This window comes from Rattus norvegicus, chromosome 1, assembly GCF_021556685.1.
Source record: "Rattus norvegicus strain SHRSP/BbbUtx chromosome 1, alternate assembly SHRSP_T2T, whole genome shotgun sequence".
Lineage (NCBI taxonomy): Eukaryota > Metazoa > Chordata > Mammalia > Rodentia > Muridae > Rattus > Rattus norvegicus.
The window spans coordinates 242,740,989-242,767,427 of record NC_141534.1 but is presented as its reverse complement, the minus strand read 5'-3'; the positions used below and the strand labels follow the sequence as shown (position 1 = coordinate 242,767,427).

General features: G+C 44.6%; 1 protein-coding gene across 36 annotated transcripts in view; it reads left to right on the top strand.

Moving 5' to 3' along the window:
* Positions 1-26,439, top strand: part of Sgms1 (sphingomyelin synthase 1) — a 258,698-nt gene that overhangs the window by 219,612 nt on the left and 12,647 nt on the right. For 15 of the 36 annotated variants that reach the window (NM_181386.3, XM_087566663.1, XM_087566691.1 and 12 more), the window contains 2 exon segments: positions 1,591-2,430; positions 16,207-16,324. In NM_181386.3, coding sequence (NP_852051.2) covers positions 1,790-2,430; positions 16,207-16,324 — 759 coding nt within the window. In that variant the 5' untranslated portion in view covers positions 1,591-1,789. 36 annotated transcript variants of the gene reach the window in all.

The window sequence follows — 26,439 nt, the reverse complement described above, 5'->3', positions numbered from 1 at the left end:
GGGGCAACTTAAAGAAGTCAATGTGAGAAGCCCCTCTTAAGTGTTTTCTCTACTTGGGAATGCCTCGGGGATTTAACATCCTAATGTGTACATAATGGGAGAGGACAGCATGCACTGAGTGTACTTGACTGAAGAACGATCCTTACTAGACACTATTACCTGGAAACATTCTTAGGGAAGCAATGGCACTAGTAATTTCCAGCTTGTAAACTTTTAGGTCAGCGGAAAGGTTTCTGTGGTTAACACAACAATAATCACTTCAGAAAGAATCCAGCCGGTTGAGTTTATTGTAGTGAGATAAAGTGAACAGAGGCTGTTGAATACTTTGATTAATAGCTTGAAAAGGGATCATCAGTAAGACGTGAGCACCAACAAACCCCTCTGAAAATCACTACTTAGAGTGCGGCTGCTTCCTCTGCTCTCATATACAGACTCAGTCATTGACAGCAACCCTATGAAGGAAATATTTTGTGGTTACTATACCCATTTTAAAGATGAACAAGCTAAGCCCAAACAATGGGGCAAGCAGGGGAAATACTGGGACCAAAGCCATATTTCATAGCTATGTTATTTTTATATATGAAGTTGGGTCTTCTGCTTTAAGCTTTTCTTACCTTTCTAAAATGATTGTTATAAAAGTAGCATGCAGTCATTAAACAAACCAGCCACAGAATGGAACCCAGCACTCGGAACAGAGTATAGCTTAGCTGGTCTGTCTTCCCACTTGTTTTCTGCAGGGCTGTGCATTATCCAAGGACTGTGGTTGTATTTGTTTTGGATGTGTGCATAGGTAGACCCTGCTTTTGAGCCTTCCCTAGAGCATAGGCCTTTTACTGTTGTCACACCACTAGCTAAGTATTTTAATGAATACATACACTGGACTTAGAACCCCTCTATACACTCAACTTTGGGCAAGTCCACTGACTTATAGAGCTCATCTCTTTCATAAGTGAGAGGTGGATCAAATCCTCTTGGGGATCTTCAAAGGTGTCAAGGGACCGAGGGTGGAAAGATCAGCAGCACCTTGGCCCTGGGCTCTGCCTGTGTCAACCCAATCAGCCTAAGCTTCTTCCACATTAGGGTTCAGACGTAGTTGAAAAAAGTGACTTCTTGGCAAAAATAAAAGTGTGCAAAATTATTGGACCAGGTGATCTTACACTTAGCATATCTGTGATTTTCTTCTGTGATCCCTAAGTTGTCACATACTGTGCACATTTCAACGTTCCTCACCAGAGATTAATGGGTTAAACGGGTTTGCCAGATTCCCTCACTTCTGTAATAGAAGTGTGCTCGATACAAAGAGAATCAGTGGTCTCTGGAGATCAGTGTCCAGTGTCTGTTGTCTAAGTGCTCCCCTGGAGAGCCGTCCACTGCTCCTGACCTTACACATTTTCAGATCCAGTCTAATGATCTGTCACCCAGGGAAGACTGATTAACCAGGGAATGGTCAACGCTAGACACTAACCCCTACTGAAATGGCGTTTACCGGTGATTGCCCTTTCGTATTCATTATTCACGTTGAGCCTCTGCATTTTGAAGGAACTGATCTGGAAGTCCCATGGTCCTGACCTTTCTCTTTTGCTCCCACAGAAGGAAGAAACCTGTCCAGAAATGAGGCGACTTAATGTTCGGACACCATTGCATCAAGCGTTTTAAAACTGCCCTGACCATCTTGTCAAATGAGTCTCTGCTCATGAGACCCAACAAGATGAACCAGCCAAGGAGGGATGGTGTCTTGCCCTGTCGGAACAGTGACTGCTGACGTCTGAGAGCGAGCTGGGGGCGCCAAATGTTGTCTGCCAGTACCATGAAGGAAGTGGTTTACTGGTCACCCAAGAAGGTGGCAGACTGGCTGCTGGAGAATGCTATGCCAGAATACTGTGAACCTCTGGGGCATTTCACAGGCCAGGACCTAATCAACCTAACCCAAGAGGATTTCACAAAGCCTCCTCTGTGCCGAGTCTCCTCTGACAATGGGCAGCGGCTCTTAGACATGATAGAGACCCTGAAGATGGAGCACCATATCGAAGCGCACAAGAATGGCCACGCCAACGGACACCTCAGCATTGGCGTCGACATTCCCAACCCTGACGGCAGCTTCAGCATCAAGATTAAACCCAACGGAATGCCAAATGGCTTCAGGAAAGAGATGATCAAGATCCCCATGCCGGAACCCGAGCGCTCCCAGTACCCCATGGAGTGGGGCAAGACTTTGCTGGCCTTTCTTTACGCACTGTCCTGTTTTGTTCTCACTACAGTGATGATCTCGGTCGTCCATGAACGAGTGCCTCCTAAGGAGGTACAGCCTCCGCTACCGGACACGTTTTTTGACCATTTTAACCGGGTGCAGTGGGCGTTTTCTATTTGCGAAATTAACGGCATGATCCTTGTAGGACTCTGGTTATTTCAGTGGCTGCTCTTAAAATACAAGTAAGTAGAGGAAACATCCCCGAGATCCAGCCAGGAAGGGTTTGCATTGAGGGAGCCAGTCATTATTTGGAAATGAAATGTACCAAGTGTCGAAATCAGAGCTTAGTAATTCCCTTTCCTTTCCATGTTGAGTAACACACCCCCGGGACTAACTGACACTCCTGCAGCTTTGGGAGAATGCTGTGTTTGCTGCCTGTTCGGTACAAGATTGCCCAGAGTTAAGACCATGAGCAGTGATGGTTTGTTTTCAAGCGGTAGGAAAGAGAACAGTTAGACATCCTCAGAGAGTGCAGGCTGTTGAGCAGCAGAGGGGCAAACACCTACGTAGTCTTGAAGGGTGTTTACTCAGGTGAATTGTGACCCGCCTCCCACCCCTGTCAGACCCAGAACCTCAATAAGTACTCAGTTTATGACATGTGGAGTTCAGACAGCTATTCTGCAATGGCTTTGGTTGGGGAAAACTGGTATCTTGTTTAAGCATGTAGCGTGGTGCAGAATCAATATGATTCCGTCTTATAGGATGTGCGGATAAGTACCTATATTTAGTTATAGTTGGTTCCAATGGGATTTTCAAGTCCCGAGCTCAAACCAAAGTCTAAAGGAAACTAAAGCAAACTATTTACTCAGGCACACCTCTTCCCTTCCTTTAATTAACTGCCTTTGTTGGTGGTGTCTGGTTTTCTTCTGGGTGGAGCTTCTTGTGGTATCCCTGCATGCTGTTGAAATGACCGTTTCTCCCTCTCCACTGGAGATGGGAGCCTTAGTGGGAGGTACCACTGTGCCCTGACCCTGCCCAAGCTTACTGTCATCACCCCTTGGGCAATGTCACCAAATCCACATAGTGAAAAGGGCCATCCCTGGGACCGAGGCCAGAGCCAGGGCTGAATTGCCACTGGAACTGCCACTCTGTGTCTGCAACTGATGATGGGGTCACTGGGTTTCTGAGTTTCCCTCTGGTAGACTGAGTTGCCTGAGACAAAGTGTGGCTGGCTATTAAAGGAGTCGTATTCTAAGAAAACAAAATGCAGGTGGAGTGTTCCTGTTGCATTTTTCTGACTGTTTTCCTGGTGTTGGATAAACTCTCTCAGTTTCTGAAGTCATGTGTCTGCAAGCAGAAAGGGTAGGAGCCTGCTGGCTTTACCAAGGAGACCATCTTCCCTCTGATAATTCACCGACATAGCAGCGATGCGTTTATTTGGATCTGGTTTGACAATTTTATAAGTTAAGCAGAAGTGTTAATAGAATTGATAGGCTATGCTACCTTTGAGTTGTTGAGGAAAAAAAGAAAAAGAAAAAAAGTTTTGTGGCTGCCCCTGCTGCTGCTGCTTTGGTTTTAAGAGAAATTGGCTTCAGAAATAGTGCTGTTTGGAATTCCTTACATGCATGCCGTTGACTGACACATTTTAGTCCTGTTTTTCCCTTAGGAACATTTTAACCTTTCCCCCTTAAGAGCTCATTGAAAATATTTCCCACGCTGCTCAAATTAAGCCTCCTATGTTTCTTTTCCTTAAAATTTGCTTGGTTTTTGTGAGTTTACCTTTTGTTGTTTTCGTAAAAATTCGTACACACAGGCAGTTTCACTGCCCCAGAATAAAATTCAGTAAGTCAGACTGAGTCTTTTGCAGAATTGAGATGGTTTATGATTTCAGTCTTGCTCTGAGGTGACTTTCAAATCACAGGACGGATTTCTTTTAAATGGTTTCTTTTTCTAGCCGGGGATTTTCACAAAATGTGTTTCTCCTTAGACTTTCTAATTTGGTATTCTCCTGTTACTTCTTGCCAACACTGTAGTAGTTTATTTATTTGTTTATTTAAATTCTCCAACCGCAGTCAGTCAGCTTGAGTGCCTTCCACAAAGCTAATTCAGAGCAGGCTCCGACCTGGCCCTGCTCTAGCTGTGGCTTCTCATGCTAGGTGATTTAGGTGAACCCTTTCATCTCAGGAGCCTTGTTCCTCTCCCAGCAAATAGCAGCTTCCCAGACACGGCTTCTGTTGTCCTAGAAAACTTTTTAAACTGGCCTTGGCATTGCTGGGTAAGGCCCTGTGATGGAATTTGATTAGTCGGGTAATTTTATGCATCCTGTTTAGGTCTCTGTAAGGCCCTCACTCCAGCTTCTTCCTCTGGAAGCAGATCGTTGCCCTAAGTGTCCCCAACCCTGACTGTGTCCCTTCCCTGTGTATGTGGCACTCCAGGCATGGGGGGGGGGGGGCAGGGTGGGGCGGGGCTAGGCATGGGTGGGGCAGGGCTGGGGAGGCACTGATAGTAGGAAGTATATGGGGATGATTCTCATCCCTGGCTCTCATCAGGAAGACTAAAGCTTTTGTGCTATTACATTGACACAACAACTCAACACCCACCCCGTTTCTAGTTAATTGGCTATTGCCGTGCAACACTTTTATTTCTGCACCATTTTTGAAAACATGGAACCTTCAGGTTGTGGAATGTTCTCCCTAACTTTCCTTGTTTCTGTGTTTGACTCTTGCGAGTTTGACGCCCCCACGCCCCTCTGGCGTCCACCAGCCAGACAGTTTACTGCAAACCATTTAATTCAGCGCCTCAGAATCAAAGCTGTTTGACTGGTATTGAGTTTCCAATAAAGCCCACATTTCCCGCAAATGATTCTGACTTTAAGAGTCCTGGAGTCCTTTAAAAGCCAGCCTATTCCTTCTTCCTTTGTACTTTCTATCTTTAGAGAAAAGATACAGTCGTCCAGGATGATGTACTAATTGAAAAGTGAGACCAGTGGTCTTTCGGCCAACATCCACCACCAACAAGCCCTTTTGAACTAGACTTTTGGGGTTCTGAACACCTTGGTTCTGATTTTGTGACATTCAGGTCTGTCTATTGTATACAGTTGTCCTTCACTGTGAAAGTAGGTTCTGAACTTTTTGGTTTTTAAAATTGTAAATAATGTTGTCTCCCCATTTAGAATTGGACTTTCAAGCCTCTGACTAGGAAAGTTTCCCGGGAAATCTCTGCCTTTGTGTCAGACTTCACTGCAAACCAGGTACCCCTTGTTTTAAGAAAGCACCATAAAGAGCATTCTGAGGCCTGGGACTCTCTGTGTATGGCTCTCCGCTAACACGGAGGTACTCCTGCATGTCCCCTGCAGCCCTACTCTGTGAGGACATTGAAAACCTTGACAGAGAAAGCAGCACTGTATTTTCCAAGTCAGCGTCTCTTATTAGGCTGAGTGTAGGACTAAGTGTGTGATCTGGGCGCCTCAGACTCTCCTTGACCCAAACCAGATTTGTGAGCAAAGTTTCCTAATGTTCTCTGTCTCCAGCAGCACCCCTCACCCCTGTCTCTAGAAACGTAGAACAAACTCATTTGGCATTGTCTAAATGACTTCTATCAATTCTAATTTCGTCATTTCTATTTTTAGGCATGTCTTCTCTTTTCATTTCTAATTGGGAATCTACACTGTGGAATCAGATGAAGAAACAACTTCTTGTCATAGAGGCTCAGGGCGCTACACGATAGAGTTTAAGTCTAACCTGTTTTACCGCTGCTCCTCCAGTTCTCTGTAAACACCTGAGCTCAGATCACTTTGCATTCTGACAGTCTTATGTCTCTCTCTCTCTCCTTTTTAATTTCCTTAAAGGAGAAAAGGATGCCGTGTCCCTCACTCCCATTTGTGTCCCAGTGCCTGTGACAGAGCCATGTGTTCATTTTAAATCCATCCCTTCGTTCAGCCTGAAGTCAATGAGCAACCGCCTGTCTGCAAGCAATGCTGGGCCCTGGGGAGCGCTGATCAGAGAGCTCTAGTGAGTGATGAGTCTAGGCAGAGTGAGGCAGGCGGTCAGCAAGCTGAGGCTATGCCAACAGCTAGTACAGGGACCTAGGGACCGTGAGTCAGCATGAGGGTTGAGGGAGGGTTGGAAATAGGTCCGAAGTGTTATTTTCAGATTGGGTAATTATGAAAGGCCACTGGTGAGAGAGGAGTTTAGTAGACACTGGAGTCAAATGAAAGACAATACCAAGTAGGTATTTGGGAAAGAATGTTCCAGATAGGAGACATAGCAAATGTATGAGGTTGGGTTTTATTTCTCTGGCTCAGTTGAGCCCCCAAAGTATTTGTATTGGCTCAGTAAGCTGGGGGAGAGCTGTGACAGACTCTAGTGAGGAACGGACAGGGCCTCAAATGGAACCAGTAGAGTGTGTAAGCCACCGGTGTGTAATGCTATGAGCACACTTATACTTTGGAAGAATTATGTAGGGTTAGCAAAATGAAATGCTCGGGTAGGGTACTTAACAACCAAGCCTTAAAGCTGGAGTTTAGATCTCAAAACCCATATAGTGGAAGGAGAATAGTGATTCCCTCCTGACTTACACACACACACACACACACACCAAATTAATACTCTAAACTTTTTTTAAAAAAATGATATGGCTACTTTGTAGGTAATAGGATAGAAAGAGTTAAGTCCAGAGAATTGTCTGAGACACCAATTGCCACCATGAACCAAGCTGGTTTGTTACACTGTTTCTCATACAAAGCTTTGAGTCTGACCATGAAACCCTGGTTTTAATATGTGACTTACAGAGGGAGATTCCACTAATTCAGGGATTCTCGCAACTGTTGATGAACAGATTTCCTTTGGAACAAAGTCAAGCAGCCTATATCCTGTTCTGTGTTTAGTTATAGTTTGGGGGCCAGTCCTTCCCCTAAGAAGAATAAAGTAAGTCATTTGGGTGAGGGACATTGTCTAAGTGTGAATTGACTATACCTGGTAGTGACCCATTGGTAGTGTAAATATTTGAAGCAAAAGAAAAAGAGTGTTGGATTGCAGGGTGGACTCAAAAGAGCTCAGTGGTGGAGATGTTTGGTGGTGAGGAGAGCATTACATCATAATGAGCTGCAGACTCACAGTGGGATGGGTTGCTACATGGAAATGATCACTGGATGAATTCTATGAAACCTGATCCCAAAGAGGGGATAAGGGAAATGTTTGCACAGATCCTGCTTTTGGATATTGGCATTTAAAAGTATCCCCACACGTGGAGTTCCCAGTGTTGCTCTCTAGGCGGATTCTCACAGTGCTAGGATGGGTTTTAGTGTTTAACAACTTTGTATGTATGCGGTGGTCAGAGATCTCTTTAGAAAAAACAAGTTTGGGGTTCTTGGGTTTTTATGTATAAGTGTTTGCCTGCGTGCATATATGTGTGCCATGTGTGTACCTGGTGCCTGAGTACTCATTCCTAGACCTGGATTTGTGGTTCTGAGTTGCCACTTGGAAACTAGAAACCAAAACTTAGGTTCTTTGCAAGAGCAGAAGTTTTCTTAACTTCTTAACACTGGACCTTTCTTCTCTTTCTATCTCAATTTTAATAGTATGCATGTGTGCCTGTACGTGTGCCTGTGTGTGTGTGCCTGTGTGTGTGTGCCTGTGTGTGTGTGTGCACGCGCGTGTGTGTGTGTAGGAGTTTGGGAGAAGACTAGACAGTTGGAGCTGGTAACAGATAAGCACCTCTTCTACTACTGAGCTACACTACCTCACATTTCAGTCTCCAAACAATGTTTGGGGAGTCGCTTATCCCGCATCCCACTATACCAAACACTCACTGCAAATGTATTTTCTTAGCACATACAGTGGCATTATTTGGATAAATAGAATAAAAACAGATGAGCTCAGTGTTTTTGTAATAACACAGTGCTTTTCATCTGGAAGGCATTTGAATGTGCCGCCAGGAAGTTCTTGCCAGTCCTTAAAGCTGTCATGTCGTGTCTGCTTCCTGTACACTGTAGCAGGTGTACTTAGCTGGGTCGTAGCTGCTGCTGTCTTGTAAGTCAGAACCACCATTTTGGAACAAATGTCCCTATTCTGCAGTCCTAAGACTCCACCAAAGCTGTGAAGAAACACCATGGCAACTCTTATGTGGGAAAGGATTTAATTTGAGGCTGGCTTACAGTTTCAAGGTTTAAGTCTATCGTTGTCATGCAAGAAGCATGATGGCTTGCAGGCAGACACAGTGCTGGAGAAGGAGCTGGGAGTTCTACATCTTGGTCTGTAGGCAGGAGACTGCGTACCACCATCCCCACCATGACACACTCCGACAAGGCCACACCTCCGACAAGGCCACACCTCCTAATAGTGCCACCTTTTATAGGCCAAGCATTCAAACACATGGGTGTATGGGAGCCATTTCTATTTAAACGACCACCCTCCAGGCCTGTCCAACTTGGTTCTCTGATTTTCTGGTTTTTTGACCAAGTTTGTGGGCTCCTTTGTGTTGTTGCTGTTGCTTACTTTTGATGCTGACCCATCATCTCTCTAGGCTCAGGACTGAGTTTCTTAACCACTCTCCTGGGGACCTATCTTCCCAGGTCACGTGAACCCCAGCTTCTTGTACTCTTGCGTGGCCTCCTCTCTTTTGCTAGGAATGTCGTGAGACAAACTCTGGGAGCAGACTCAGTCCCACATGGTCTTACCTGGGCTCACCTCTTTTTTTTCCATTTTAGATTCCATTACCTACGTAGTCCAGGCCATAGGAATTGAATAGAAACTAGATTTCCCAGGATAACCTTTAAATTAATTAATCTTAGCGACTTGACTGTTATTCTGTGTTAGCCTTTTAAGAGTCAAGATTTTATTTGTAACACTAAATCCAACATAAGGGGTGATCTTGTGTGTAGTCAGGTTAATAGTGGTAAGTGATACTTTTTTCATATGCCCTCTTAAATTCACATGTTAGAACTTAATCCCCAAAATGTATGTTAATGGTCTTTTTGGAAGTGGAGCCTTTAAGAGGTAACTGGGACTGAGTCAGGGGGTGGACTCCCACCTCTCTTTAAGCAGAGAGGCCCTGGCTAGCTAACCTGTTCTGCTTTTCTTTGTGATCTCCAACATAGAAGCAACGTAGCAAGGAACTCCTTACTAGGTGCTGATAGCAGCACAAAGATATCAGACGTTTTAGCAGCTAGAGAGACTCTAGGCAGACTCCTGAGCAAATAAACTAAATAATCTTACCTTGGTGCCATACATATACATACATAATTACACATGCACACGCACACACACATACAAACTCCTACCTAGTTGTTTTCTCACCTACAAGATGAGAATGGCGATAGTTTTAATCCCATATTGTTTATGATGCTAAGCAGAAATAAATCTCCAGCATCCCATAAAGTCCTCTGTACTCAGGCTGGTACTCGTCCCAAATCCTTCTTAGGAAAGAGCTCTATCCTTCCCAGTTTTCAACCCAAACATCTTGAGTTTTCTTCCTTGATATTGATTTTTATCAACTAGTCTGTAAATCTGAGTTTTCTCACTGCCTCTGTCACTCCCGCTGTGACCTCTGTCACTAGAGCCTCCACTGATCTATTTCCCTTGGGTCAATCAACAGTCAGTGTTTGCAACTCTGACAGTGCATCGGCATCATGTCTCTTCTGCCTCGGGTATCACTGAAGCCACTGTCTATATAGTGACCCAATGGTTCTGCTAAAGCCAATGGTTCCTTTACAGACAACAATGGCCTTGTAAACTTGATTCACCATTTTTTGTTTGTTTTTTGGTTTTGGTTTTGGCTTTTGGAGACAGGATTTCACTGTGTAGCCCTGGCTGTCCTGGAACTCACTCTGTAGATCCCCACCTGCCTCTGCATTCCAAGTACTAGGATTAAAGGGGTGCAGCACCCCCACCCTGCTACTTCCTAACCGCCTAACAGGTCAGCAAGTGGTTAGGCGCACTGGCCGCTGGAATCTTCTTCCAGCTAGCCCTGGGTTTTATGGGGATTCTTTGATTCCCTGCTGGCCCAGTTGATACTTAAACCCTCCATACCTTAAAGTCTCTTCCTGAGGGGTAAAATATTGATCGTTGCTAAATAAGGATGCAGATACCAAAGGTGTGAAATTTCTTTAAGTTGGATTTTTAAAAATTGAGAAGGCATTACACAAACATAGATGCATTCTGAGCTGGGAGCTTGGGTTTCTGGATTCATGCCACCATCTTCCCTGGGGAGATGCCCAAATGCTAGGTGAGTTCTAAATGTCCTGTAGGAGAGCCTTGCCCTCTCATCCCTTGGACTAGCCTTTCCTTTGAATGTTCCCCGCAGCATCCCTGAGTGTAAGGCCGGGAGGCCTTCTGGTGCCCTGGAGATTCGAAGGCCCTAATGAATGCAGAAAGCTCTGTGTTGGGGATGAGAGGGGAAGGGGAGGAGAGAGGTGGCAGAAGTCAGTCTCTGATCACTAGTGATTTTCAGACCAGTTGGAATGGAGCCATCTCGGCAGACATCGTAAATGAAAATGTGAATGGGGAAAAAAAGCCAGAGATGTAGGGTGGGGAGCAGTGAGCATCTGTGCAGATTAATTCCGGCAGATAAATGAAAGGGCTTACAGGGCAATGTGTGTGGACGGAAATGGGGAAGGGCTGTTAGGAGTGAGAGAGGAAGCTCCAAATGGTCCTCTGGTGCTGGTGCCTCTGCTGACTGAGCTGATCTCACCAATGCTAGAAACACATTATTTTGCTTTCATTGGGGTTATGAATGGGTTGTTAATGCTGTGAAGAAGTTTAAAAAAAATAAAATAAAGACAGGATAAAGAAAAACAGAGCTTCCTTAGAGGAGGTCAGCTCTCAACTGAATAGCTATGGCAGGTTAAATGGTAGGCATCAGAAAAGTTAGAATACGACATGACAGTCCAGGCAGAGAGACATTGGCACAGAGGTCCTAACTACAGTAACAGGCAGTGGTCAAAGAACTTTGGGTAATAAAGTACAAGTTTAGAGATTTTCTTTGAAGGGTGGGAGTGGGGCTAGGTGGGCAATGGTGGGCAGAGGCAAGGAAGATCTAAGGCTGTGTGGTCCTAGTGGAGGAGGGAAGTATATGCAGAATTCAGGTGACAGCCACTTGATGGTTTCAAAGAAGGTGATCGTGAGTGGGTTTTAGGCTAATCTTGTAAACACTACAAGCTAGATTCTTATCAGCAATGGTTTATGTCCTCTTTCTGGAGGCTGAGAAGTCCAAGACGTCTTCCAATTTTCCCTGGCTCTCTAGCTGTTCTTCAAAACCATGTTCTCTTCACGTGGAGGAAGAATGCCAGCCACCACTCTTTGGACACTTATCTCATTCCTGCGGGAGCCAGTCTCAGGACGTCATTACTGGATTTTAGCGGGAATTTGAGAGTCCCACAAACACTGAGACCGTAGAGAGACAAGAGTTACACTGAGGACAGATTGAGACCCAAAATAATCACTGGAAATTTGGATGAGGTGGAGGATTAAGGAAGAGAAGACGTAAGAATGATTAATTAAACAGATTGTGACACATTTATTGTTTGAAGCCTTCATGAAACTACTAGATTCCCAGTGTTTTAGTAGTTACTGTGGTATACAGTGTCTTAGTGAGGGTTTCTGTTGCTATGAAGAAACACTGTGACCAAAAAGCAAGTTGGGGAGGAAAGGGTTTATTTATTTGGCTTACACATCCATATTGCTGTTCACCATCTAAGGAAGTCAGGACAGGAACTCAAACAGGGTAGGAACCTGAAGGTCTGTGTGGATGCAGAGTCTTTAGAGGCTTGCTTCTCATGTCTTGCTCAACTTGCTTTCTTATAGCACCCAGAACCACCAGCCCAGGGATGGCACCACCCACAGTAGGCTGACCCCTCCACATCATTAACGAGTTAAGAAAATACATTACAGCCAGATCTTATGGCGGCCTTTTCTCGAGAGTCCCGCCATTCTGGTTTCTCAGTCAAGTAGACCAGCCAGCAGATAAGGAGATTATCAAAGTGCTGTATAGAGTTCTAGTCCATAGAAAATACCATGCAAAACATACTGAAGATTTTGAATTAAGGTTCAAATCTAACTAAAGTATAACAGAATCTCAACTCGCCTGTGGGTGCTCAAGTGGGGTTTCTCCTGCAGTGTTCAGCATCGCTTCCCTAATTATTTCGTCTTGTGGAATTATACTTCAGTTTACACTCCACGAGACTCAGTTTCCCTTGTGGGAAATAAGAATTGTAGCCATGCATTACTGGAATAATGCATTTTAAGAAATAAATGGGGTTGGAGAAATTGGGTTGGAGAAATGACTCAGAGGTAAAGAGCACAGGCCGCTCTTCCCATGGTTGGAGTTTGGTTCTCAGCACCCACAGCAGCTGACTCAGAACCACCTGTGAGCTGGTTCCAGCACTGCACCAGGCTCTGTAGGCAGTGGGCACACGTGTTGTGCATTTATGTATATGCAGGTGCTCAAACATACAAAACGAAGTAGATGGTACAAGGCTTAAAGGCATGAAGGAGAAATTTGGCAACATTCTCCACTTTTTCCTAAGCATGTTTTGACCTCATATAAATGGTAAGCTAAAATAAATATTATGATACCCCATTCTTAGTTCTGTTCTGCAGCCTTTGCACTTATTGCTAGCCTGTTTGTCTACTAAGAAAGAAGCAAATTTTATAGGACATTTGTGGAATGTCCTATAAAAGGTCACCAAGAAAATCTTTGCTAAAGGTAAAGCTAGCACATGGTTGGTCCTGCTGTGGTTCAGTGATGGGACCCCGTGGACTGCGTGCTCGACTCTCTGAGCAGCGAGTTGAGCTACATAGGAACCTTGAGCTCTGCCCACCACGGTTCCCCTGATTCTGCATCATGTTGCCACCTTCCTCCTTGCTGCGAATCTGATGCTTGCTCCACTGTTTTGTGTATGGATGTATTTGTTTCTAAAAGCCAAGTGCTTCCAGAAAGCAGTGGGTGATTATGTCTACATCCAAGAAATGGGTTAGAAACAAATGGGGAAAGTATGAAATAGTGCTAAATCTGGGGGGGGGGGGTCAGAATGGTCATTATCTATAATGTCTTTACATGTTTTAGTTTTTAAGAGCTTGGGAAATAGAGTAGCTTAATTCTGAGCCAGCCAGCAGTGTGTGGGCTGGTGCTTGTCCACCAGCTCAGTACCTTAGTGATGGAGGGTAAGGGTCAGCAGTCGGAAGCCACTGTTAACTACACAGGGCTCTGTGGCCTGGGAAACATGAAGCCGCGTTTGCAGGGCCGAGGGATGGAGTTAAGTGCATACCATCCAAAATGTTTTTGTGCTGATAGACTTCTTCAGGCAGCCCAACTTCTACTCTAAGCCAAGAATCGTGTGTGTCCTGTTGCTATTTAATCATGGAAAGACACAACTTGTGGAGCCAAAACACTTTCCAGTATTAATCAAGCTTTCCAGTCTCTTCATTTCTTTGGCCATTTTCTTTTAGATTTTTAAACCTTTGTACTAAGTGCCAGAGACAGTCTAATACTGGTGCATGCAGCCTGGTCATGGAATCACACAGTCAGATTCTAAGTCCTGTTTCCTTTTTAAATTAGGCATGTTACAAAGTTCAGTAGCAGCCTGGGGCCATGACTCAGTGAAACAGTACTTGCCTGTATTCAAGGCCCCGAACTCAACTTCCTACACCCGAAGCCCGGCCCCCACCCAGCTTTATAAGTCATCTATCTGCACTGGAAACACCGTGCTTTTCCAGCAAGTCTGAATTGTATGTAAAATATTAACACTTGTACTCGTATTTTCTTATAAGCAAATTTGATAGGCACAGTGTTCCCAGGGTGGGCAGAAATGAGTGTGATATGCAAAATAGTAAGGACCAATACTTACCTATTCACAGATATTATCTGCGGGATGATAGTTACTGCAGTGCGAGCAGATTGAATGCGGACTTTGAACATGACAGACATACTTCTGGGCCTTTGATGAGCACCTGGGATTTGGGGAATCATATCCTTATATCCGGCATCTAACTTCTTGTTAGCATTTGCTTAATCTCTAGTAATTCTAGTAAAAGAATTTTCTAGGATTCTTTTTCTTTTTAAAACAATTATTTTTTATTATGATTACATCGTTTCCTCCTTCCCTCTCCCTCCTCCCATCCCTTTCATATGCTCCTCCTCTGTTTTCTTTCAGACTCATGGTCTCTTTTGTTATCAATTGTTGTTACCTACATATGTATAGACATATATATTCCAAAATACATAAACACAACTGCTCAATCTGTATAATGTTACTATAAAATGTTAGTTTTCAGGACTGACCATTTGGTATTGGATTAACTAATTGGTGTGCTTGTTGGGGAGGAAAACTGTATCTCCCTCCCTCAGCATTTCTTAGTTACCAGGAACCTTTGTGTAAGGTGAGGCTTCGTGGTCTTTTCCCGTCCCCCTTTGTGTCTATTGGTGTCATCCCTGTCCAGCTCACATCTAGGCAGTCATGTAGGTGTGACTTGAGACATTCTAAAGCGACACCATGAACTCTTACCGTCTGCTTCTGCTTTCACGGTGATTCCTGAGCCTTAGGTCCAGGACTTGTTTTGTGGATGTAATCGCTGGGATTGAGCTCCACAATAGCTCACACTGCTCATTTCACATTGGCACTTCCTTTGTGGTATTCTTGATTGACATCTCTAGACTTTACTCTTCATGTATTGTGGCTTTCGTTAAACTTGAAGCCAGGGCACACACCTCTGTAAGACAGCTTTCCACAGAGTGAATCCTCAACCGTTGGGAGAGAGATGAACAGGTGACTAAAAGGAACAATCAAAGCCAAAGTCAATACAATAGTTGTGACCCTGCTTCAGACACAGATAAGGAGACAGGAGACCCGCCCGTCCTCGCCATCCCCAGTTGACGTGTATGGACTGTGTGTATGGGGACAGTTTGCTGCTGAAGGAGTAGAAGGTTGTTTTGCTCATATTCATGTACATGTGAATGTGAGTGGCAGGCCACAGTAGGGGTCACTCAGTTCCTCTTACTAAAACAACAATTAGGAATGAGACGATGTCATTTGGCCTCCATACTCAATCAGCATAGCCACCTTAAGCAAAAAATAGGTACAATACACAACACCATGTGCTCATTAGTCTAAAGGGAAAACCCATTCTGTCTTCCTTTTTATTCACACTTCCCCGCGGCAACTTGACCTTTCCAAGCTTGGAAGAAAAGAGCCACAGGATGTGATTGTGGCCAGACAGGAGACAGTTAGAGAGGGGCCTCATTTAAGGACACTTAGGACTACATTAATGGGGTTAAGTCCAAGAAACAGATGGGCTTTGGTGCTAGAAGAATTCATAGGACTTGGTATATACCTGTACACTAAAAACCAGTGGTTCTTGTTCTTACTCATATTTTGTAGGTGACTGTCTATTCCTCCTCCGTGAGGGATTTCCAGATATCATTTCTAGAGCTCCTGTCCTCATTTTACTTACTCAGAAACAGGAAGGAAGCAGTCTCTGAGGCAGCAGAGTCACCAGGAGCTGTGGGGGTCGGATTCTGTTGTCTATGGTTCTTTCCTTGATCGTCTGCTATGCACACCACAGTAACAGTTTAGCGTCTGACTTCTTAAACATAGAAATACCTATCACTGTCATTCTGATGCCATTCTCAGCACCTCTGCAGTCTGTATAGGGACGGTGAACCTTTGCCACTACCACACAGACTCTGTGCACAGACTCTGGCCATCTGAATGGGCTCTGCTTGTCCATCAATTGAGTGGCAACTCAGAATTAAGGCCCATACAGCCTACTTTGTTACACTGTAGATCGCTGTGATTCCTTTTGGCCAGTTAATGGCCCTTTTTGTTTTAAATAAAGCGCAACCACAAACCGACATTAGTCTAAAATGTCCCATTCAGATCTTTTCTTAGTGACACTTATACCATTCTGATTTCAAGCTCTTGACTAGATTTCTGGGTTTGTTTTGTTGGGTCATTGAAAACTTTGAGTAAATGAACCTGCAGAATTTCTTGACTGAGAATCTGCCCTGTTTTTCCCTTTTTCCAGGTCTATTATTAGCAGAAGATTTTTCTGCATAGTTGGCACGCTGTACCTGTACCGGTGTATTACAATGTATGTAACTACACTCCCAGTACCCGGCATGCACTTCAACTGTTCTCCGAAGGTAAACGACTCCCCCCTGTCCTTTCCCAGCTTTGTTTGTTTCTCCTCTTGCCCTGGGGACCTTAGACCAAGGCCAAGATGAAAACTGACTCAGACTCACTTTCATCTGGAAATGTCTCTAAGCTATAGGACCAGACAGCCACACCCTTCTCAGAATCCCCTAGCCTCGCCAGCCCCAGCTTTGAACAAATGGGAGCTTTGCATGGGGATGGAGCTCTTGGCTTCCTGCCAGGCTGTTAACTGTGGTGCAGCTATGGGTGTGTTCTCCTCCCTGAGGTAGAGCTGTTTCCTGCAGCATGGCTTCCTTTCAATCCTTTCAGGAGAGCAGGGCAGGCGCACTCCTGGCCCCTGGCAGTCCTCTGCCAATTCATATAACACTGTTCTGGGAAGAGCGTGGGGCCGCTCATCTGCTATCTTTTCTGGTACCCAGAGGTTTTGAACCTATCCTTCTATTCCCAGATTCAAATAATCGTTACCTTAGAAGAGATTTTTTAGCTAGAAAAGCTTTTGAAATGTCATCCAATAGGAAAAGACTTAATTCTTTAACACATTAAAACTCTTTAGTGCAATGAGAAAAAAGGCTAAATTCTCACCTTGATTTCTTGACTTTTAATATATATTAAATATAAATATATAAAACAGATTTAATATATTTAATGTATATTATATATACAAAATGGAAAATACCATACTTTGAGAGCATTTGTCTGCACTGAACCATGTGCCGAGATAGCGAGATGCTTTTGGTTTCATCCCTTTTTAAGTCTCTCAGAAGGGCTTTAGAGAAGGAACTTCGATGTTCACTTTGGGGTTTTTTAATGGAGTCTTTCTGCTAGGGAGTTCTGGATCCTTTTCGTTTCCTTGCACACTTTCTCTCTTCCCAGACTCAGCAGCCTCTCACAGAGAGAAGGCTGGTTACTTTCCTGACTCTGTCCAAGGTTCACTGAACTCTGGAGAGCGGATGTCCCAAGTGTCCAGCCTTATCAGCAGCCCTTCTCTGAACCCTCTCCTGCTGTTCCCCAGTCCTTCCATGAAGCCAACCTCACATCCTGTTTTTATCCTTTGTGAAAACCCCCCCAAACCAACTTGCAGTGCCCAGATTGTAGAATTCACTCTTTATTTATTTAATATTTGGAAACTGTGTTATTGAGCGTCCAGCAACTCTTGTTAAGAGTCTAGTTGATAAAATGTTGTACACTGTAAACATAACAGTTGTGCTGCATACCTAAGTGCAGTTCAACTCTGTCTGTTTCATTTTGTTTTTTTCTAAGACAGGGTTTCTTTGTGTAGCCCTGGCTATCCTGGCACTAGCTCTGTAGACCAGGCTGGCCTCAAACCCACAAAGCTCTGCCTGCCTCTGCCTCCCCAGTGCTGGGATTAAAGGTCTGCACCACCTAGCTGCAGTTCAGTTCTTAAAAGAGGGGCTGGAGAGATGCCTCAGTGGTTGAGAGTACTGGCTGCTCTTCCAGAGGTCCTGAGTTCAAATCCCAGCAACCACATGGTGGCTCACAACCATCTGTAAATGGGATTAAAAAAAAAAAAAAGCCTATATATTGGTTAAGTTGCCGCAAAGAAATAGAAAGATGTGGCTTCTGAAGATAAATCCAGGGGCAGCTTTTCCTCCCTGGTTCTAGTGCTGTGCCTTTGAAAGGGTGTCTGAGTCTCTACTCAGCCCTTCAAGTTTAGAGCTAGTGAGCTGTGGTTACTCAGAGTCATCAGTGTACTAACCACAATCCATGACTAAGAATAGCTCTCAGATTTTGTTGGTAGAGGCAGAGAGATAGCAGGCACAGCATGGAAACTAACCCAAATGTGTCACCCAAGTGCTGGCCGGAAATCCAAACTCGTGCAGTGATTCTGCAGGAGTTTTCTGTAACTCAGCATCTTAAAACGAGCAGGTGAAGGCATCTTCACACACCTTCGTGAACAGTAGTTAAAACCCAAGACTAATTTATTTTGTAGAATAAGAAAAAAGAATTTAGAACACAGCTTTTATTTCATTTTATTTTTTTAATGCTGGATTTTGTCCAGGGAATTCGACTTTTTATTTTGTTCTGGAATTTTCCTATGTATTTAGTGTAGAGAGACGAGTGTAAGGAAATCTGTTATACCCAATACTCAGATTCACTTGTTGTCAGACTTGTTGTTGGTTCATCTGTCTGTCTTTGGAAGTATTTTAAAACACATACCATACAGTGTCAGCATGATATCCCTGCAGAGGTAGTGTGTATCAGAAAACTGGGCATTTGATTGCGTTATACTCTTGGTAGTAACAGAATTGATACTTCTTTGATAGTGGAAGTTATCAATTCATGGAATTGGTCCACTTGTCTTGAAGGCACTTTTGATGGTCTATTTGCATTGACTCTCTACTTAACAGTTGCTTTGTCTGTCTGTCTGTCAGACTCTTTCTCCCCATGCCAGTAGAGTATGAGTTGCAGACCCTTGGTCCTGGTGCTGCCCACATTCACCTGTTTACTGTGATGTTAGGTCACTTGCTGTTGTCTGCCCTCCATACTTCCTCTCGACAGGAAAGTTTCTTTGGATACTTGGTAAGGTTTGGTTTTAGCAGGTTTGGCAGGAACTCTTCATGGAGAGGTGGTAAATCTGTCTGAGTCCAGAGAGAAGAGCTGGAAAGGACCCTCAGGTGGCAGGTCAAGTCTGGGAATCGGTGTTCTGCCAGATAATGGAGTGGCCCAGTATGGGCCAGTGTCACAAAGGAGAGAAGAATGACACTCAGAGGCCTCAGAGACCAGCCCTGCCCACTTTAGTCATGAGGCGAAGGGAATCAGAATCAGAAATAGCATCATTGAAAGTCACTTGTTGTCAAAGATGTCTTCACCCCCAAACTGCCATCAGTCTCCAAGACCAAAGTGGGCGTGGTGCTGTCCTGTCCTTCCTCTGAGAACGGGACAGTCTGCATTAGGCAGCACTGTGTTTTAGGAACTCAGGTACACAGGATGAGCCAACAGAGATATAACTCACTGAAGAACCTTAAAACTTGCCTGGTTCAGGCTCCTACGTGATGGAATGAAATTAATGGAACCGTAAAACGATCACGATAAGTCATTAACCCTGAGGGTGGGAAGGAAACACCAGACAGATAGGAGCAGTGTTTGTTTATGGGGTCAAATGGCAGTAATTAGACAGAGGGAAGACAGGAAGGGAAAGATTTCAATGACTGGTTTTACCACTGGAATAATTGTAGGTGGGAAGGAAAAAGGGTTAGTGACTTTGGGAAGGACACAAGTACCTGGGAGACAGCCAAGTGGTAATATTTATGATGGCTAGGTTTGTGAGTCTCAGGTTGGAGTGAAAACCAGGGCTAGGAAGTAAATATTTGTAATTTATCATATTCTGGATGGTGGTAAAAACCTATAATATAGATGAAAAGTCCACAGACACAGAATATTCAGTGCTTATATAGTGAACTGGGTATTCAGGATCTGAGATCTTGTCAGGCTGATATTGGTAGGTTCTCTTAAAGTCTCACTTATTACTAAACTTACTGGGAGACAGTTGAGCTTTACATTAGCGCTCTGCTGAGTGAGGAACCTGGTTCCACCGTGGTGAATGGGGTTCCACATTCACCTCCATACTAGGATACCTAATACTTCAGGGTTCAAAACGGACACTTGTAAGAAAATGTTTGCAACAAATCTACGATGGTCATACAGGACTCTCACAGGAATGTAAGCACTTCAGCACTAGTCATGAGGTGATGACCAGTCAGCCTGCAGAGTAAGCCTCCCGTTAGATGTTGCTGCAACAGTGATAAGTCACTGGGAACAAGGAAAGGGAAGTGGATCTGCTCACTTCCTGAATTAAAAATAACAGTAGCACCTTCCTGTACTCATGCGGTGCGTGGGTGCCGGGCTTATGCTGGAGGCTGCCTAGTGTAGCCTATGGCAGTGTCACAGCGGCTTTTCTCTAGAGTGTATATGGCTCCCCACCTCCCGTCTCCTATCATAGCTGTTTAGGATTTACTAAAGATAAATAAATAAATAAATAAATAAATAAATAAATAAATAAATACAGTAATGGTTGATAACCTTTGGTTTTAGGTAAGTTTGTGGTTTTGGTTTTGTTTTGTTAACTCTTTTTTTTTTTGGTTCTTTTTTTTCGGAGCTGGGGACCGAACCCAGGGCCTTATGCTTCCTAGGTAAGCGCTCTACCACTGAGCTAAATCCCCAGCCCCTTGTTTTGTTAACTCTTAGAAAAGAGAAAGTGCCCTGTTGTGCACACTCCCCAGATGTGCACATACAGTCCCATGATAACTTTTGGGCAAGCTGAACTGGCAGTGACTACTAAGCCTAAGCCTAAGCCACATGCTGGTTCTGTTGTGGTCTCTGTGCTGACCTTAGATTTCAAAAAGGAGATGACACCTCAACCAGGGCACTTAGCAGACAAATTTCACTTGAAGTTTTACTCAGGCCCTCAACAAACCAGGTCCCTGTGCGTCAGGGACCTTGCTCGTATTTGGGCCGTCTGACGCTGCCTATTGAATGGGACAGCTTTGGGAAGCCCTCCCCGTTTGGTTGTGTCTACTGCTGTCCCCTTGTCTCAGTGTGAGGTTCCCTCGGTCTTGCCGCTGTTTTCCCGTAGACGTTGGTGTCGTGGGCTCCTTGCCTTGGACAAGTGCATCCTTTCCAGGTGGCAGCAGACCCTGCTTCAAGGCGGTTGTAGGTAAACCCTGTTCTCAGGTGGCACTTGGAGTTTTCCACAAGCCCTCCACACTGACACACTTTGGTAGTCTGATTAGCCTTCGGCAGCCTTCTGAGGGCTTCAGAAAGAGCTGGTTCCGTTACCGAGGTAATTTGATGTCACAGAGTTAAATCATGTGGGGCACAGAGATGTACTTGCTTTCCTCCAACCTTCTGTCTACTCCCATTTCTTACTGTCAGTATAATTTTCATTTTTGTTTTCATTTTTTTCTGTTTCTTGGATGTCGTTTTCAGTAACATACCCTATCCCAAACATTTTTTCTTTTCTCTCTGTTACTGTTCTGTCTTTTCATTTTTAGGATCAGTGTAACAGCAATGTAAATTTCTCTTTTAAAAATTACTTTTATTGTAAATTAATTTTATAACAGACACACTGAAAGTATGTACTAGAGGGAAATTTTTAAAATTCGCATTTCAATGAAAAATCCTTTATGGTTATTTTTCTCACAAATCTAACTCTAGTATCTGTACATTTGTCACTCTTGTTGCAACTTGTATTTGACAAGTTCTCTTTGCAACATTTTCTAGATCCTTGGCATGTCCAGTTTCCTTACTGAGAAAGTAGTGTCACTTGCTCGGATTGCAAGAAAAATGCGGAATTGTTGGTGTGAGTTCAGTTGATTAGAAGGGATGATTTCTCTGAGTAGTGTCTCTGGAGAACCTGTCATGGGTGGACATAGTTTTGAATATTAAGGTCACACATTGCAAGTGTTCCATCCATCCTCACCCCCACTCCCTAGGCCTCAGCGCTAAGGGTCCTGTGTGACCTAGCAGGTCACTCCCTGGCCTGGCCACTCCTTCCGGTATGGATGTGGGGGTTCTGGTTGCCATGGAAGCACAGGAGAACAGCCACTGCTCTGGGCATGCATGCAGCTAGAGGTGTGTCAGCGCCCAGCGAGGCTCAGAGGGACAGAGTCTGCCAAGCGGAAACAGCAAGAAGATGGGCAGAAAGGGACCCTGCAAGGGAATTTAGAATAACTTGAGGTTAAGGGAACACGGGTGTCTGGTCCTCTGATCCCAGTGGCCAGAGATGAAGTGAGGCAGGCAGACTGTGGGCAGATTTAAAGGGCCCCAAACCCTTCTTCTGAGTTTGGATTTCCAGACCTTCGGAAGCCAGGAAAGGTTTTGATGTCCTGACAGTTGTTTTTAGAAATACATCTCACTAGTCATGCAATAGGACATTTGGGTGAGGGAGACATAGACCTCAGTTGGTGCTGAGCTGTGTTATCCTTTTTCATGTTCACCCATGGTCCACAATGACTTGTCCTCATTTAGTTCTCAAAGCAATGAGTGGAGCAATGAGTGCATCCAGTTCAGAGGCATGTGGCTTCGCCCAGTGTTTCAGAGTAGCTAGGGGACAGACATGTGGCCACACATCTGTCATAGGGGATGCTTGTCCATGGTTGTGTAAATGACAGGTAAGGGATACCTAGACCAGGCCCTGGGGGAAGGGAGACACACGGGGAAGGCGAGGAAAGCCTTACAGATATTAGGAGTAATGCACCAAGAAGAGGAACGGCATTAACTGGGGGCTCCAGAGAGCCACAGAGGAGACTTTACCTACTGGCTCAGGGTGCAGCAAGGTGGGCGTGTCTGCAACTCCCTGGACACACGAAAGGCCATCAGCGAGCACTCTAAAATATCAGGCGGTTGTGCTTGGGAGTGCCTCCCCCCCCAACCCTCCCACCCCCGGCTGTGTTTCATTTTGTGAAGCTTTGTTTCCTGCTTGGCAATGCTGAGGTTCGAGCCCAGGGCCTGTCACCTGCTTCTCTCCCTGAGCTGTAGCCTCAGTCCTCAGTGGTTATGCTCGAGACAGTTTAAGCATAATGATATCAGATTGTAATAAATCAAAAGGAGCTTTATATAACTCCAGAGACACTTTAGGGAAAAATTAATAAATGTAAAGGAAGTAGAAGATGACTATTTGGTAGCCATCGAAGAAATAATTAAAAAATTATATCCCATCATGGGTGTGCACCGAAGCTATTAGGTGAAGGTTAAGACCAGTAATACTCACACAGCTTTTCAGAGTCATGTTCTTATTAATTATAAAGAGGCAAAGGTAATATGTTTAGTAGAGAAGTCTGGCAGGCTTTGCCATGGCCAGGTAGTCAGACCGATAGCAGACAAATGGTACAAGGGCTTCTTCAGGGATGCATGGAATGGAGACCACAGCCATTTTGTTTGTTCTGCCAACAGCATTTACTTTGGATTTAAGCATTCTGCAGCATTCAGAGACTATCCAAGAATGGGGATGAACTTGAAGGCGTGAAGATCACAGAAGAAAACCACCCAGAAGAGCTGTGGTGGATACTGACAGCCGAGCCTGTCTGGTCACCTCAGCGCTGGTCCCTGAGCTCATCCTAGATCAGCTGGGAAAGGGAGATGGAAATGTTGTTGGGGATGTTGAGGGCTCGGAACAGAGAGTATCAAGTGTGATTGGAGTTGAATCATTGTAGATTTCATGAGCCTGATTACAGGAGAGAACTTCTTATTTTGGAATTTGGAGTGTGAGGTATTATAGTACGTATTCTCATGACACAGAGGGAAAGAGAAACAAGTGTGGTAAAATCGGCAGAGTTGATGAAACAGTCAGAGTTGATGTGCCAGAATGAAGGGCTTCCTTATTCGTTACACTGCTCTTTCCATATAAAACATTTTAAAATAAAAGCACGGATACATTTTTGTAACCTCTACTCACTAACTAGGTTGATTAGAGGGACTTGAACACTCCCACTCCTGAACTTAGAGCAATGTCATTTTACTAAAGGGACATTTTGCTTTAAACACTGTAGTGTGGGTAACAAATCAGAGCTGATCTATATTTAAGGTTTTTATGAGGCCTTTGGATACTGTCCCTGTTAAAGCATGTGAAAAAAATGAATGCTTTTGGCTGGAGTAACAGGAGGCTAGTGGCAGATTAGTGTTTTATTGCTGATGTTGCTTGGAGACCTCCACCCACCCAAAAGCCTGCTTAATGGGGAAATTGATGCAAACATTTGAGAACGGGGAAGGGCCAAGCCCTCCAGAGCCAAGTGGAAGTAAGCCGTGTAGGAGGAGGCAGTCCAGCGAAGCCTTTCCTGCTGAGAAGTCATGGTGGCTAGAGTGTGTTTGTAGAGGAAAGCTTGTCTCTGCTGGGCTGGAAGAGTCTGGGTGTCTCTTGAGTGATCAGGAGACGGTCACAAATGAGCATCCCGCAGGGCTGCTGATTCAGGGAGAGCCATGTCAGTCTAATGGCATTGAGCCTGAGCCCCCTCCACAGACCGCCTTACTTCTTAGTAGTGACACCAATCTCTGTAATGTCAGCAATCACTTTGAAAACAAATCGTGCCAGAGGCTAGAGTCGGAGAAATGATTCCCACTGGGTTAAGTTAAAAACTGATGTTGGGTGCAGGATATGCAAAGGGAAAAGCAGGCAGTAGACAGAAGAGAAAGGATCCAAACACATTATGTGCACATATGAATATTAAATAAAGTGGTTTGTCTGGGAAGAGAGTTTCAAGACCAAGTGTGTCTGTGTGGCCCTGGATGTCCTGGAACTTTCTCTGTAGACCAGACTGACCTTGAACTCAGGGAGTCCCACCTGCCTCACTGAGTGCTGGGCCTAAAGGTGTGCACCACCACCACCAGACTTAAAGTATTTAAAATAAAGGCTGAGGTGGATTTGTGCTCATTGCTGTCCCTATAAAATGTGTCTGGGGAGCCAGTGAGATGGTTTAGCGCCTGACAGCATTGTCATCAACCTGCGTTCCGTCGTCAGAGCAGTGGGAAGGTGGAAAGAAAGAAGCAACTGTACAAAGTTACCATCCAGCCTCCACGGGGGGTACCACAGCACACGCACGCACAGCCTTCCGCAGCCATACACACAATTATAGTAAACAATAAAGAATATTTGTAAGCCAGACACGATGGTGCATACCTATAAGCCAACACTAGGGAAGGTCATGAGTTTGACGCTAGTCTGGACCACATGATAAAAACCCGTCTCACACACGAGTAAAACCTCTTAGAGACCAATGTAGCATACTATAAACCAGGAGAGCGTGAACCAAGTTGAGATCACCTGGTTTTAAAAGGCATAGGGAAAGGTAAAATTGATTCAATTTTATTAGAATAACAGCAACGGATGAACCTGGAATTGTTGCCCCCTTGCTGTTTCAGAAGGTGTTTACAGCTATTGCACCTCCTGGACCTCGAGTAATTTGGGTCATAGATCGAGCCCTTAGATCTGATCCCCATCAGTGTGTGCATCCCTGGGACCAGTCAGCAGCCTCTGCTCACTTCCTGTTCTGCCAGATGGACAACATGACATCATTGTTAACCAGCAAACAGGCTTCGGATGGTACGATGAGACAGTTGATGGGGAAATCCCTTTAACTTTTAGAATCTCCATGTACAGAACACATGGTGCTTTATTCTGTAACACCACCCTACAGCGTCTTTTTGCTGCCCAACAAGGAGATGGAGAGACAGCAAGGGGAAAGTAGGAATGGCAGCTTTGAGCAACTCCTTCCTGCTGAGGAATCTAGAGGAATCTACCCTTCTGGCTGTTTTATTTCCCAGTAGGGCCTAACGAGTATTTCCTATCTTCCTGTTAATTTGTAAGTATCCATTCTTGGTTTTAGACAGCAGTCTGCCCATCAACACTCAGGAAATGGCTTGCTTTACAGACATTTGGGACGTCGGCTGGGGGAGATCAAGTTTGTGGCCTTCTTGGTGGCAGGCTGCTCAAGGCAGGAAGATGAGCTACTCTCATCTGTCCCTGCTGTGTGGTCCCTTACCTGCCCTGCTGTTGGTCTGGGTGTTTAAGAAAGAATTTTTGGGGACATGTGGTCAGTAATGAATTTTCTGTTTGGGAGGAAAGACTGTCATTTAGGAACAATACACTATAATTTGCCAAAGTAGGTAGATTCTATGAACAGATGGTTGAATAGCAGTTTTATAAGGACTCCTTGGCAGATCGGGATAGTAGGAATATGACATTGACAGTGTGCTCATACTTCTGTGAGGTGCTTAGGCTCCTGCAGGAAGAGGTATTCAGTATGGATTCAGTGCTTGGTTTAATCAAACTCTGGGGTACTGGAATGGTGGTTGGCATAGTGCTTTGCTAATAATGTGGTTGTGTGTTGTTTAATGACAAGGGTATGTTTTGGTGTATGTCACCAGGTTGATTCATTCTTATGCAAACTCCATACCCCTGAGGTTCCTTCTGTGCTACAAAGTAGCCTTATAGCACATGACTGCATTGAACATTAGAGGCGAGTGTAACCGGATTTCAGTATGCATACATCTAATCATAAAACGATACAGTACAAACTATAAAAGATCACTGCCGGTGCAGCTTAGGGAGGACCAGGAAGTGAGCATGAAGTCCTGGGATATGAATGTATGC